The sequence below is a fragment of the Salarias fasciatus genome, chromosome 18, assembly GCF_902148845.1.
Source record: "Salarias fasciatus chromosome 18, fSalaFa1.1, whole genome shotgun sequence".
NCBI lineage: Eukaryota > Metazoa > Chordata > Actinopteri > Blenniiformes > Blenniidae > Salarias > Salarias fasciatus.
Genome location: NC_043762.1, coordinates 2,668,731 through 2,681,426, shown reverse-complemented (window position 1 = coordinate 2,681,426; position 12,696 = coordinate 2,668,731). Strand labels below are relative to the sequence as shown.

Here is a 12,696-nt window from a genome sequence, read left to right as displayed (position 1 = left end):
CGTGACGGATGGCAGCAGGCTGACTCTGGTCCCGGTGGTGGAAGCGGGTCTGGTAGTAAGTCCCCCTCTGCAGGACTCTGCAGGACTCTGCAGGACTGAGCAGGACTCTGCAGGCTGTGACACACGAGCATCACCTGCTGATTCTGTTTTCACCCCCACAGTGTTCTTCAGCCAGAGCTGAGCGGACCACCATGGACGTGTTGGAAAGTCTAACCGACGCTCAGGTACGCTCATTTCAGCCACATGAGGCTCAGACTGAGTTCAGATCACAGACAGACCTGTCTCAGAGGGTTCTGCTGGTTTACCTTTCAAAACCACTTTCTCTCAACTGGCCCCAGCCTCTTCCGTCTTGTAATACCAGCCATCACCACCAGGTGGAGGATTGAGTGGGGTTGATGGATAAAGAGACATCGAGATCTTCCCCCTGATGCTGGCTCCACTCGGTCCACGTTCAGACGGGAACATTCCAGTTCTCCACGCTGCTCGCTGTCTTTGCACTTCGTACGAGTGGAAATACAGCGAGCTGCAAACTTCACTGTGACCCGAGACGATGCCTCAGCTACTCTGTTTTCCTCATCAGTTCACCTGGACTGGGCTTTGATCGGTACATTTAGAAACTTTAGTACCGACGTCAACAGAACTGAACCTTTAGTTTTTAAAGTTTGTCTGTATTTATCGTTCTGGAATGAAGCCGGTGTCGTGACAGTTTAATAGAAAAACAACTGCTTTTAAAAGAATCAAAATGATCCATTTCTACTTCATTCCTCAGTGAATAATTTCTTTTTTTAAACTAATTTCATCTGAATCTAAAATATAAGTGTAAACAACCTCAATTAAAGTCAGTTTTTACATTTTAACGTTACAGAAAGTCCAGAGCTTCATTTGTAGCGTAATTAAAATGTTTTGACTGGAATTAAGATGTAGTTTATCAATCCAGTCCCTCAGAGACGCTTTGGAGAGTTGTCTTTGGTTCCTGCTCACTCAAGATCCTTCAGCATTTTTTCTGTGATTACACACACACACACACACACACACACACACACACCCACACACACACGGTGGAGTGCAGTGAGTTGATTAGTGTGTGTATCACTTCCTGGGTTGAGACAGAAAAACATCCCGGCTCATGTTACTGCAGGTCCGGTCTAAAGGAGAGTCCTCACTCTACTGGAAGAAAAGATGTATGAAAACGTTTCTCGCTCCCAGGTCAGATAACGGTCCTCAAATCTTGCCTTTCGGTGGGAAGACTGAACATCCTGGATGTTCTCCTTAAAGCACTGATCCCTTGAGATAACTTCCAGCTGAGGTCTGAATCAGCCTGAGACCAAACATACTGACCCCTGATCAGCAGGGAGGTCAGTATGGGCCACTGGAGGCCGGAGACCTCCACCCGGACCCCTAAGGCTGTGTGTGTCCGTCCTCCAGATCGCTGACTTCCTGTCGGGCCGCTCGCCTCTGACCGTCTCCCTCCGGGTCGGCTCTCACATGATGTACGTCCAGCTGCAGCTGTCCGCTCAGGACGTCACCGAGCTCCAGCGGGTCGGGGACTCGTGGCCCCCGAAGAGCCCTGCCGAGTCCCGCTCCACCGACAGGACCCCCCCGGTCTGCGTGGACCCGCAGGGACCCCGGACGCCCCCCACCCGTGCCCCCGCTGCCGCCCCGGCGGCGACCTGTCCCAGCCCGCCACACACTCTCATCTCCACGCCGTCTTTGCCCCCCGGCTGTCCGAGCGCCGCCTCCCCCCGACCGGCCGCCGCCCCGCTCCGTTGGCCCGGGGCGGGCAGCCCGAGCCCCGGACCCCCGAGTCCGGCGGCTGCCTCCACCGTCACAGAGGTCCGTGAAAGTCTGCTGGTCAGCTCAGTGCCCACGCCTGAACCACCCACGGCTGACGGGTCCTGCTGTGTCCTGCAGGGGGGCTCTGCAGAGCCCGCCCCGCCGCCGGGGGCCGTCATCCAGAGCTTCGTCAGCCATTCCCCGGGGGTCTTCTCTGGAACCTTCTCTGGTGAGTCCTGTTTGGACCAGACTGGACCAGACCAGACCAGACCAGACCAGATCAGACCAGATCAAACTGGACCAGACCGCACCAGACCAGATCAGAATAGATCAAACCAGATCAGACCAGCGCAGACCAGGTCGGACCGGATCAGGCCAGACTGGACAGGACCGGACCGGACCAGATTGGACCAGATCAGACAGGACAAGACCAGAACAGACCAGATCGAACCAGACCAGACTCTATTTGTGTTGTATTGAGGTTGACAGGGTGCAGTGTGTAGCTCCCCGGTTCGAGTCCGGACTGGTGGTGTTGGAGGTTCACTGATGGAGACCAGCGTTGAAACGGACTCTGATCTTTCAGTGTGACTCTTTAATCAGAAAACGCTTCAGTGTCTCATTGATAAAATGTTTCACACTGATGCATCGTGGGCCAAAACAACAAGTAAAGACATAACACAAGCTAGAGAGACACACGTTCCTGGCAAAGGGAAATTCTATAGTCTCCCATTAAAAAGCAGCATTGTGGACTGAGGGCAGGACTCCAATACTCAGGGAGAACATGCAAACGATGCCAGAAGGCTAACCACTGCAGCAGTGCGATGCGGAGGTTACAGGTGAGATCAGGTGTGGAGACGTGGGCTGAGAGCGACCCATCAGGTAACGGAGCGTTTCCCCGTGGCTGTCCCTTCAGGCACGCTGGCTCCCTGCAGTCCCAGCAGCGCCCCTCACCCCCGCCGCGGCGTCTCCATCATCCTCCAGATCCTCAACGACCTCCTCAGAGCCGCCTGCAGCCACCAGGGGGCCCCGCCCGCCCTCTCTCCACGCCTCCCGCCTGCAGCCTGCGGCCCGAGGCCGGAGCAGCGGGCGCAGCGTCCAGGTCAGACCGGATGGTGACCCTGGAGGATCAGGGTCAGGGCCCTGCGTCTGCGGTGACTGACCGTGTCCGCTGTGTGTGCCGTCTCCTGCAGGTGGCGCGCCTCCACCCTCGGAGGAGAATCGGACGCTGCAGCGGAAGCTGCAGCGTCTGCGGCGTCTGCTGCGTCAGCGGCGCCTCCGCAAACGGACCGGCGGGACACTTTCCCAACGCTCCCGCCCGTACCAGCACCGCCATCACAGTCCCTAGTCCTCCCAGCAGGACCCAGCTTGGCACACTGTGAGGAAACCCAGCTGACCTCTGACCTTTCTCAGTATTTTAACACCATGTGCATTTAGAAGAAAACCCCAAGCCAAACATTTGAAGCGTGCGGCGGCTTCCTGGGTGCAGAGCACGGTAGCTGTGCACTGCTCTCGTACAGGATGTAGCACACTCACAGGAGGGAGGCGCTGATGTATGTCCACCGTGGTGTTTTGTCCAGAAGATGTTTGTGTGTGTTTCCAATGTATTTCAAAGCCTTAATGTCTTGAATGTACTCTGTGTTTTTAGTTCTGTACAGAAATGTTTGACTTATGCAACATGTAGGATTGAGAAATAAAGGAGAACCGGAGTCGTGTCTCTCTTAACTGAAATACCACCAAAGTTTTAATATTCAATTCAAAAGATGCAAGAAAATAAATTGAACATGAAAGTTTGAGCTATCGCTCCAGAAGCTACCAGTCAGACACATTAAGTTAAAAAGACAGGAACTGACTTTAAAACCATCAGAACCAACCTGGGCTTCATGCTGGACTCTGAGCTCAGCTTCATTCCACACGAAGAACAAAACTGTTTACTGGTCTCCAGACGATCAGTACTGAGCAGGATTACTATTACAACACATCATCAGCAGGGTAAAACTAACCTGTCTCACCACGGTCTAAACCAGCTCACGTTCCCTATTAGTGGGTGAAAAATCCAACGTTTAGTGAATTCTGCTTTAGGATGAACGCTTGGCCGCCACGAGCCAGTTATCCCTGTGGTAACTTTTCTGACACCTCCTGCTTAAAACCCAAAAAGTGAGAAGGATGGTGAGGCCCCGCTTTTCAAGGTCTGCACTCATACTGAAAATCAAGATCAAGCCAGTGTCTGCCCTTCTGCTCTACGGGAGGTTTCTGTCCCGACTGAGCTCGCCATGGGACACCTGCGTGACCGTTTGACAGGTGTACCGCCCCGGTCTTCAGATCCAGACTCTGTTTCTCTCTCAGGTCACCAGGATGTGTTGATGTTTGAGTCTCAAGTCAGACCGACTCCTGTAATGGTCTGTTTTCTCATCTTCACAAAAAAACCTCTCACTGCACCTTCAGCTGCTCCAGAACTCTGCTTCCTGGTGCAGTCCCTCCATGGTGTAGTCCCTCCTGCTGCAGTCCCTCCTGTTGAAGTCCCTCTATGGTGCAGTTCCCCGGGGCGCTAACAGGGGGCGCTGTGGCTCGTCCGCCGCTGTGCAGAAGAAGAGGCGGTGAAAAGCAGACCACTCCGTCCCTCCTCCTCCATTCGTCCTGCAGCAGCAGCCCGTGCGCCTCCTGGTCCTCCGCAGCAGCCTCTGGTCTCCTACAGAAAGGTAAAAGTTCCTCCGGCAGGGTTTTATTTCTCTTTATGAAGTTTTATTAATGCACGAAACATTTTCTCAGGTTTTTCTTTTCTTTAATCCTGCTGCAGGAAAACATCTTAAATGTGAAAAATCCCGGCGCTGCAGCTCTATAGGGAGCCATATTAACAGATCTCTTCCAGACTGAAATTTGTGATTTTTGTGTGTATTTGGAGGCCAGACTGCACCAGAGTGAAGGTTCCGTTATGTAACGGCACGAGCAGTTTGAAGCTTATTCTGAGGCCGACTGGAATAAAGTGCTGCAGCCCGACCCCTGCAAATATCAACTCCGTGGTTTTCAGTTCGAGATTCGGTCATGGGTCGGGTTTATTTCCAGGACCGTCTGAAAACGTGTTTATTGAGGTTATAGAGGAGCAGCTCGAAGCTGTTTCCGAGGCCGAATCAAACAAAGTGCGCCGCCGCTACAAAATGGCGCCGAGAGAAAAATGCTAGCTAGCTAATCCGCTAACAAACGACACCATGCGCGCAGGCCTGAGGCCTAGTCCGCTCCGATCCGGCCAACCAACACCAATCCGACTCTCTGGTCACCAGGATATTGACTCAGGAGATGAGTAAATGTGTGTTTGCGGCACCTTGGCCGGGTTCGACCCTCGAATTAGGTCATGTTTGTGCGTTTTGGCGTGGCTGCTCCGGTGACCTACTTTCCGCAGGGTGGACAGGCCTCGACACGTTCGCGTTACCGTGGCGCACCGACTCGGTTTTTAATGTTTGTTTATCTCTTCCAGTCTTATTAAACATGGCGGACGATGGTAAGCTGTTCATCGGAGGTCTGAGCTTCGAGACCAACGAGGAGTCTTTGAATGCGGCCTTCTCGAAATACGGCAACATCGAGAAAGGTGGGGATGGTGTGGCCGCTGGCAGCTCTCCCGGGTTATTTTGGTGTTAATCTGTGCTTGTCCTCCTCAGTGGATGTGATCAGAGACAAGGAGACGGGGAAGTCTCGCGGTTTCGGCTTCGTGAAGTTCGACAACAGAGACGATGCTAAAGACGCCATGGAGGCCATGAATGGAAAGGTGAGGCTGGTTCTCCTTTACAACTGTTGTAAAGCAAAATTCACCCTGCAGTACCCAAAGCGTCCACAGGGGTGTGACTCTCATGAGGGGAAGTGTTTCTATTATCCTTATGGTGTAGCTTCATATTGAAGGTTGTGTGTGTGTGTGTGTTGCAGACTCTGGACGGCCGGGCCATTCGCGTGGATGAAGCAGGGAAGTCCGGACGCAGGTCGGGAGGATTCAACTCCGGTGGACCGAGAGGCGGAAGATTCAGCGGACCCCGCGGCGGAAGAGGTGGGGGTGGTTACTCGCGAGGTGAGGGTGAGAACCTGCACTCTGAAAAGCGCATGTTTGCGGTTTTCGAGTGCTGGTTCTTTGGTATTTGTTCACCTGTGAGTTTGATTGTCGCTGCCCAGGTGGATACAACGGAGACCGCTACAGCTACGACCGGGGCTTCGGGGGCGAGCAGAGGGGCTTTGGCGGCGGCAGCGGCGGCGGCGGATACAGGAGCGGAGGATACTCAAGCGGCAACTACAGAGACAGCAGGTCAGAATGAGAGAGACGTAGCCGCTCCACGGCGGCGGGGTAGTCCCGTCTGGAGACTGGATATTGATTGTTACTGTCTTTACAGGGGGCAGGGATATAACAGTGACCGCAACTCCTACCGCGACTACGACGGCTACAGTAAGTATACATTTGCATTTGCACAGTGTGTTTAGGCTTATGTTGGGGCTGTCTGTTTTCAACCTGTTACACAAACGTGAGTCTCAGCGGATTTGGGTAAAATAAATGGCTGAAGATCTCGTTATTGATTATCCGTGGTTGGTGGCAGGCTCAGAATTGTTCTCCACCTCGTCAGAGGAGACGTCCTCAAACATTGAGTTTAGGACAGGTACACAGCCCCAACATGCGAAGACTGAGCTGTGTATGCCCCTTTCAGTCTGCTCCACGTCTTTTTATTGTCCATGTCCAAATTTGTGAGCCCACATCCCACTCCAGACTTAAATTAATGACTGGTGAGAAATTTGAGCCACGAGATATCTTTTGAGATCGAGCTCTCATCGCCTAAAGCAACAGCCAAAGGGAGGGTTTCCTGTCGTAGCGTATCTGGTGGGTTGAGGGGGATATTGTGAAACTCTGGTGTTGGAACTTGCAGTGTCTTTACCTGTGTGCCCACTTCTTATCCTCAGCTACACACGAGTAAACATCTCCCTGATTCAAGATCATCACTTGGCTGGCTGTATTTCAAAGATGCGCTCCTCAAGAAAAATGTCCACGTGTTATTGCTGACCTTTAGTTATTTTTTGTAGTTCTGTTGTAGTAGCTCAGCATCTTTAAAGAGTTTAAAAAGAAAAAAAAGAATAAGAAAGAAAAATGTAGCCATGAGTTTTGGTCATTCCTTAACAAACCATGTTACGAATTGAAAGTTTCCGTGCTTGATTGGGCATCTTGATTCCTTCAAAAAGACAGACCTGTGTGAACCGCTAAGTACTGTACGGTCCCAGTTTGGGGGTGGAACCACAGCTCTCCCCCCGGCTTTTCGTTCAACAGCCACCCCATCTCTGTTGGCTTTATTGTCCAGTGAGTTCAAGGTGATTCCTGATTGGATTCCTCGTCTAGCTTTTGATTTTTAATGGGGCTTGTTTTGTATTTTTGATTCCTTACTTCCCTTTCAGTCTCCGACTGAACTACCTCCTGCCAGGTTTCACACTGAGTGAGGAAAGGGATCCTTTTACTCTCAAATCGACATTTTTGGGGGGATTCAGTGCTCAATTTTGTTTTTTTTTTTTTTAAACATTGAAAACGAAACCTTGGCTCCGCCGAGGCCCTGTATGTTCGTATTCCCAAAAAAGTGAATTCCTTTCAGACTGGTGAACCACACATCTGAAGTGGCCGGCTGTTCATGAAGTTGCAAATAGCAGCATGCTACAGTCCGTCCAAGGTATCTTCTGTGCTCTGCTCAACATCTGCATTTTTTTAAATGTGCTGTAAAATGGACTAATCTTGTTCAGTGTTCGAAGAAAAATGTAACTTCGTTTCCCCAAAGTAATATCTCAACCGGGAACAGTTTTGTACTTTATGTTCTTTGTATGATCGATTTATTTTTTTTTTTTCTTTGTCAGTTTGGCTTCATGGAGCCTATTAAAACAGACTGTGGAAAATACCCTTTGATTCCTTTGCCTTTCCAAACGACCACAGGGGGGAGTTAAAGTGAGAGCTGTGTACCGTCACGCTGCGTGCACACGGGCCTGGTCTCACCAGGACCGCCGCCAATCGGGCCCAAAATCCTCTGTTCTCTTGCTAAAAGTGGGATCGATAAGCTAACTTGGGAGTAACGCCCTGGGGCCCTGTGAAATCTGTTCCATGTTTACCTAGTTCAAACCTCTAGCGAGGCTTGACGGCGCCCCAGAGTGGCTGGTGGGGGAACATCAGGTGGTGTTGTGGTCATGTTAATGCTTCATTACGTTCAAGAGCTGTCAGCCACTTCAAAAAGCTACGAGTCCTTGGAGAGTGAAGTGTTGCGCCTACCAACAAGTGCTCATCAGAGAGGAAAGCTGCTCTCTTGCCTAGGTCATATGTGGAGAAAGTAGGCCAATGCACGTGAGGTAAAAATCTCCTTTTGCTTTGCTCACATCCTTCCAACTCAGTTCTCATTGTTTCATGAATACCTTCCAGTCCAGTTAGCCGCTGTGTGTAGTCCTCTGCTTCAGACATGCCAGGCCTCTTCCCCGAGTCTGATTCTTAAAAGTCCATTGAGGGGGGAGGGGGGGTTAATCCTCTGGATTGTACTGCTCCACCTGAGTCCGCCTCACGGGTAACCTTGTGCTCAGTCCACTCACTACTCTTCACTGCATTAGCCGTCAGATTTGCCGCAGTACTGTCCCACAGCAGTCCTAATTGACGTGTGTAGCTGGGTTTCATGAGTTGCAGACTCATAGTGTTGCATGCTCTTTATTAAGCTGTAGGACCGGCGGGGGCCGCCAGGCTTCATTCATGTGGTCTTTCTCCCTAGACTGATGGCTCTGATGGCTTGATGGAGGCTTCCCCCCCATCTCCTCAGCCGAAGCAGTCGGCTTCACGGCGGCAGAGAACCGCGCCGGCCTGGCGTCAGGTGAGCTCAGCCGACGGGGTCAGACCCGGTCCTGGTTTCTGCCGGTCCGCTAACGGTCCTCCTCCTGTTTCAGGTCCGGCCTGCAGGAGCTGCTCCGGCTAAAGAACACGGTCCGCATGTTCTCAGGCTCCCGGTCCTCACTGTGTGTGTGGGCTCAGTACGCAGTGGCGACCGTCACCTAATCTGACTGTTCTCTAAAGCAGATTAAAATAAAAACTGAACCACATCCAGCTGCTGCTGTTTTTCTTCATGGGACACAGATTAGTGGGAGAAACATGGGTTTATCAAATTAAGACTTATTTTAACTAAGAATTAAAAACAATTTTACGCTTGGTAGTTAAGGCTCTGCTTTGCTTTGAAAACATTCTCAAACATAGTTCCAGACATCTGACCTTATGACCTCTGAGGTCGGTCATTCCACTGATCAGAAGCAGAGCAGCTTATAGAGGTGAATTTACTGAATAATCTGGGATTATTTACAGTTGGAATATTTTTTAATCTGGGTTCAAATAAAGTGTAGTTTGACAGTGGCCGTTTCTGATGTGTCTGAGCTTCATGAAGACAGTAAATTGATTACACCGACAGTCACCCCACTAAAGGCCCGTCCATGCTTCACATGTTCGCGTGGGTGTGCGCTGTGCGTTGGTCCGCGTGACGTAAAAATCGTCATGAATTCCTGTCCGCTAGGGTCCGCGCAGCAGCCAGAAATTGAGACCGCGTTACGCATTGCGCGCAGGTCGCGGAAGTGTGCACCTGCGCCAGAGCGCCACAGCAAACAAAACATGACGGTAAAAGTGAAAGTAGACGGAGCTCCAGCCTGATGGCTCCACTAAAGACACCGAAAGAGTGAAAAACTCGTGGAAAGAGAGAGAGACTGTCTGGAGGGAGGAGAAGGTCTGCAGACAGAAGTGAAAAAGTAACTAATCGCTCCGGCGCCGCCCCGCGATTCAGAAACCGAAAAGAAAAAGGCTAAATAAACTAATACTTAAAGATAATGTACTGACAGTGTATGTGCTTAATTTTCTCTAAATAATCCGTAATAAAGGAGCAGATAAACAGTCTGTAGAGCCGGAAAAGCTTCTCGAGGCTGCGTGGATCACCGCGCCTGCATGAGACGCGCACAGCTGAGCTCAAAATGTAGCATGGGAGGAAGCGCGTCCGCATCGGTGGTGCGCGGACCTTTCAAAGCGGACGCGGAAACGTGTACATGTGAAGCATGGACCAGCCTTTACACTCAAACACCAGTATTGATGTAAGATTGAAATGACCAAGTTGATTTGTTACCATATTAGTCTTTGACACCCCTGGAATAAGATTAATAAACGTAGTGAGTTCGTCTCTACAGATCTCGGCTTTGTTTCCATTGAATCACTCAGTTTAACCTGCTGTTCTCTGCCACTAAACACATTTGTCATTAGTGAAAACTCACAATGTTCTTTTCTCCATTCAAGCGTTCACTTTATCAATCCTGACACCGAGTAGAATGTGCATCACGTTTCACTCAGTCACTCCAGACTTCATGTTGAGGTTTTCTGACTGCAGGACAGATGAGCTGGTCTGAGGTGAGGTACAGAAAAAAAAACACTTTAATGAACATTCACGAGCTGGACCGGTCAGACGTAGCCCAGGAAGCCGAACTGCTTCTGCAGGAGCTGCTCGCGGGGCCGCAGGTTGAAGAGCTCCTCGTCCAGAGGCGAGACCCAGCGGTCGGTGTGGAAGACGCTCTCTCCCACCTGCACACACACACACACACACACACCAGGAAGTGACTACATGACACCTGAGATGAACTCAGCTGGCTCCTGCTCCCCTTCAGAGCCACACACCTTCCAGCCGGGCACATCCTTCATGATGACTGCCTCCTCCTCCAGGTTCTCCCTCAGCATCCGTAAGACCCTGCAGGAGAGAGAGAGAGAGAGAGAGGGAGCTCTGGTAAAGCAACCTGCTGCCGCCGCAGGTGTGAGTCTGCACAGCGCCTCCGCTCACCTCCGGTCATGTTCTGCCTGCAGCAGCGGCATCAGAGCTATCCTGGCCTCCAGATCCTCGATCTGCAGACGCCTGCAGCGGCAGAGCCAGAGTCAGTGGAAGAGCTGAGACTGAGTGGACACAGCGGAGACCGAGGTCTCACCTCCTCTCTCGGTTCCACTTGAAGAGCCTCCAGTACCCAAACACCATGACGCCGATGCCGATCCCAAACATGCTGTACCCTGTGGAGCAGAGGCCAGACAGCCAGAATGAACAGCAGGAAAAGATACAGACAGGCGTCAGAAACAAAAGCACTGCTGGAATTTAACTGGACTGCTCAATATCAGCACCCAGTACCTGTACTGTTTAAAGACCTGAATAATAAAACCTTCTGAACTGTGTAGTTCAGCTGATCGTCGCTTTCAGACAGCAGAACGATGGAAAGCTGAATCAAAGTTTTAAACTGGGCTCATTATGACTGGATTAATGACAATTTATTGATCATCTACTTCTCCTGATCCCCTTCCATCCAGGTAACGCTCATATAACCAGACAAGTTCTCCCTGTTTGATGAGTTGAGAGAGAAAAGTTTATTTAGAATAATAAAAAAACCTGGATAAACGTTTCAAAACTAAGGTCAGTATCAATTTATCTTCAACCTGAATTCAGACTGAATTAAATATACTCTGGAGAAAATCAAAATTAGGACAGAAACAGAGACGATTGAATTGTTTTTAGCCTGGTTAGCTCAGTTAGCTCCTAATATTTCACTTCCTCAGGGTCGAACGCAACAATGTAAATGAATCACTGAAGTTTCTACAACATGACTTAATCTAAAAACCATTCTAAACTGACAGAATAATTATTAATAAGAATAAACTTCATTCACAGAGAGCGTTTAGCCGCCGGTGCTAATCTGTTAGCATGTTAGCATGCTGAGGGAGGAAGAAGTGTCTCTAAACAGCGCGGCGCTCGGAGTTCAGAAGGAGCGCGAGCCGCAGTGGGAGCAGCGGCACGTGTCTCTACCTGAAAAGCCGCGTTTCGGGAGGTTCCTCCGGTAGTCGAAGGGCTTGTAGCCCCCCGGAGGAGCCATGTCCTGCTTCACCTTGGACCCCGACATCTTCCACCCGCTCCGCTTCGACGGTGGAGCGAACTGCAGGATGACAGACCGCAGGGGAACACAGCGCCCCCTGCAGGGCAGAGGGAGAGACGGCACAGCGCCCCCTGCAGGGCAGAGGGAGAAACAGCACAGCGCCCCCTGCAGGGCAGAGGGAGAAACAGCACAGCGCCCCCTGCAGGGCAGAGGTAGAAACGGCACAGCGCCCCCTGCAGGGCAGAGTGAGGCAACAGCACAGCGCCCCCTGCAGGGCAGAGGGAGAAACAGCACAGCGCCCCCTGCAGGGCAGAGGGAGAAACAACACAGCGCCCCCTGCAGGGCAGAGGGAGAAACAACACAGCGCCCCCTGCAGGGCAGAGGGAGAAACAACACAGCGCCCCCTGCAGGGCAGAGTGAGGCAACAGCACAGCGCCCCCTGCAGGGCAGAGGGAGAAACGGCACAGCGCCCCCTGCAGGGCAGAGGGAGAAACGGCACAGCGCCCCCTGCAGGGCAGAGGGAGAAACGGCACAGCGCCCCCTGCAGGGCAGAGGGAGAAACGGCACAGCGCCCCCTGCAGGGCAGAGGGAGAAACAGCACAGCGCCCCCTGCAGGGCAGAGGGAGAAACGGCACAGCGCCCCCTGCAGGGCAGAGGGAGAAACAGCACAGCGCCCCCTGCAGGGCAGAGGGAGAAACAGCACAGCGCCCCCTGCAGGGCAGAGGGAGAAACAGCAGCTGCACACAGGTCAGTAATACCATCTTTGTGCACAGGGAGGGAGTAGAGAGTCCCTGCAGTGTCCAGTCTGTCTTGTGTGACATTCAATTAATATAGAGTCAAATGCAAGTGAGGGTGGGATCATGGAATACACCAGTTAAATGTAAGAAGGATCTGTCATCCATCTGCCAGTAACACAATCATAATTATTGAAAATGTACATTGAGTTCATGGGAGAATCCCTTCAACCCACCGGAGCCCCTTTGAATCCCTTTATACAGTCTGTCTGTCTTATCCTCC

General features: G+C 51.5%; 3 protein-coding genes across 8 annotated transcripts in view; 2 read left to right on the top strand and 1 right to left on the bottom strand.

The window, feature by feature from the left end:
* LOC115405349 (midnolin-like) overlaps positions 1-3,434 on the top strand; it is a 3,898-nt gene extending 464 nt beyond the window's left edge. The window contains exons 2-7 of one of the 2 annotated variants that reach the window (XM_030114912.1): positions 1-55; positions 162-224; positions 1,426-1,833; positions 1,912-2,002; positions 2,687-2,872; positions 2,964-3,434. The exon at positions 1-55 is cut by the window's left edge and continues 33 nt beyond it. In XM_030114912.1, coding sequence (XP_029970772.1) covers positions 1-55; positions 162-224; positions 1,426-1,833; positions 1,912-2,002; positions 2,687-2,872; positions 2,964-3,118 — 958 coding nt within the window. In that variant the 3' untranslated portion in view covers positions 3,119-3,434. Of the gene's footprint in view, positions 56-161; positions 225-1,425; positions 2,003-2,686; positions 2,873-2,963 lie in introns of both variants that reach the window. The other variant, XM_030114911.1, reaches the window with a different exon arrangement.
* The window catches only part of ndufa13 (NADH:ubiquinone oxidoreductase subunit A13), a 21,270-nt gene extending 9,504 nt beyond the window's left edge, over positions 1-11,766 (bottom strand). Inside the window, exons 1-6 of one of the 2 annotated variants that reach the window (XM_030114922.1) lie at positions 11,613-11,766; positions 10,750-10,828; positions 10,608-10,679; positions 10,448-10,517; positions 10,232-10,354; positions 8,647-8,652 (exon numbers count right to left, since the gene is read on the bottom strand). In XM_030114922.1, coding sequence (XP_029970782.1) covers positions 10,235-10,354; positions 10,448-10,517; positions 10,608-10,679; positions 10,750-10,828; positions 11,613-11,706 — 435 coding nt within the window. In that variant the 5' untranslated portion in view covers positions 11,707-11,766 and the 3' untranslated portion in view covers positions 8,647-8,652; positions 10,232-10,234. Of the gene's footprint in view, positions 1-8,646; positions 8,653-10,184; positions 10,355-10,447; positions 10,518-10,607; positions 10,680-10,749; positions 10,829-11,612 lie in introns of those variants that run through there. The other variant, XM_030114921.1, reaches the window with a different exon arrangement.
* On the top strand, positions 4,365-8,851 carry cirbpa (cold inducible RNA binding protein a). 4 transcript variants are annotated; one of them, XR_003933430.1, is made up of 8 exons: positions 4,365-4,469; positions 5,243-5,353; positions 5,424-5,530; positions 5,686-5,824; positions 5,926-6,055; positions 6,141-6,193; positions 8,523-8,621; positions 8,695-8,851. XR_003933430.1 is itself a non-coding variant. In XM_030114919.1 (7 exons), exons 2-7 carry the CDS (start codon positions 5,254-5,256, stop codon positions 7,382-7,384), a joined length of 537 nt encoding a protein of 178 aa, XP_029970779.1. In that variant the 5' UTR covers positions 4,365-4,469; positions 5,243-5,253; the 3' UTR covers positions 7,385-7,695. The 4 variants fall into 4 exon arrangements, 3 of the variants coding, with proteins under 3 accessions (XP_029970779.1, XP_029970780.1, XP_029970778.1); XM_030114919.1 differs by lacking the exons at positions 8,523-8,621; positions 8,695-8,851 and adding an exon at positions 7,377-7,695; XM_030114920.1 differs by lacking the exons at positions 8,523-8,621; positions 8,695-8,851 and adding an exon at positions 6,700-7,673 and having other exon boundaries at positions 5,686-5,803.
* Positions 11,767-12,696: the final 930 nt, after the last annotated feature.

What these genes read in the sequence shown, in the direction of transcription:
- cirbpa (XM_030114918.1), top strand. Translation starts at nt 5,254, where the DNA reads ATGGCGGACGATGGTAAGCTGTTCATCGGAGGTCTGAGCTTCGAGACC. An exon ending in ATACGGCAACATCGAGAAAG is followed by an intron (nt 5,354 to 5,423) that starts GTGGGGATGGTG and finishes TGTCCTCCTCAG; the next exon opens with TGGATGTGATCAGAGACAAG. An exon ending in TGGGGGTGGTTACTCGCGAG is followed by an intron (nt 5,825 to 5,925) that starts GTGAGGGTGAGA and finishes GTCGCTGCCCAG; the next exon opens with GTGGATACAACGGAGACCGC.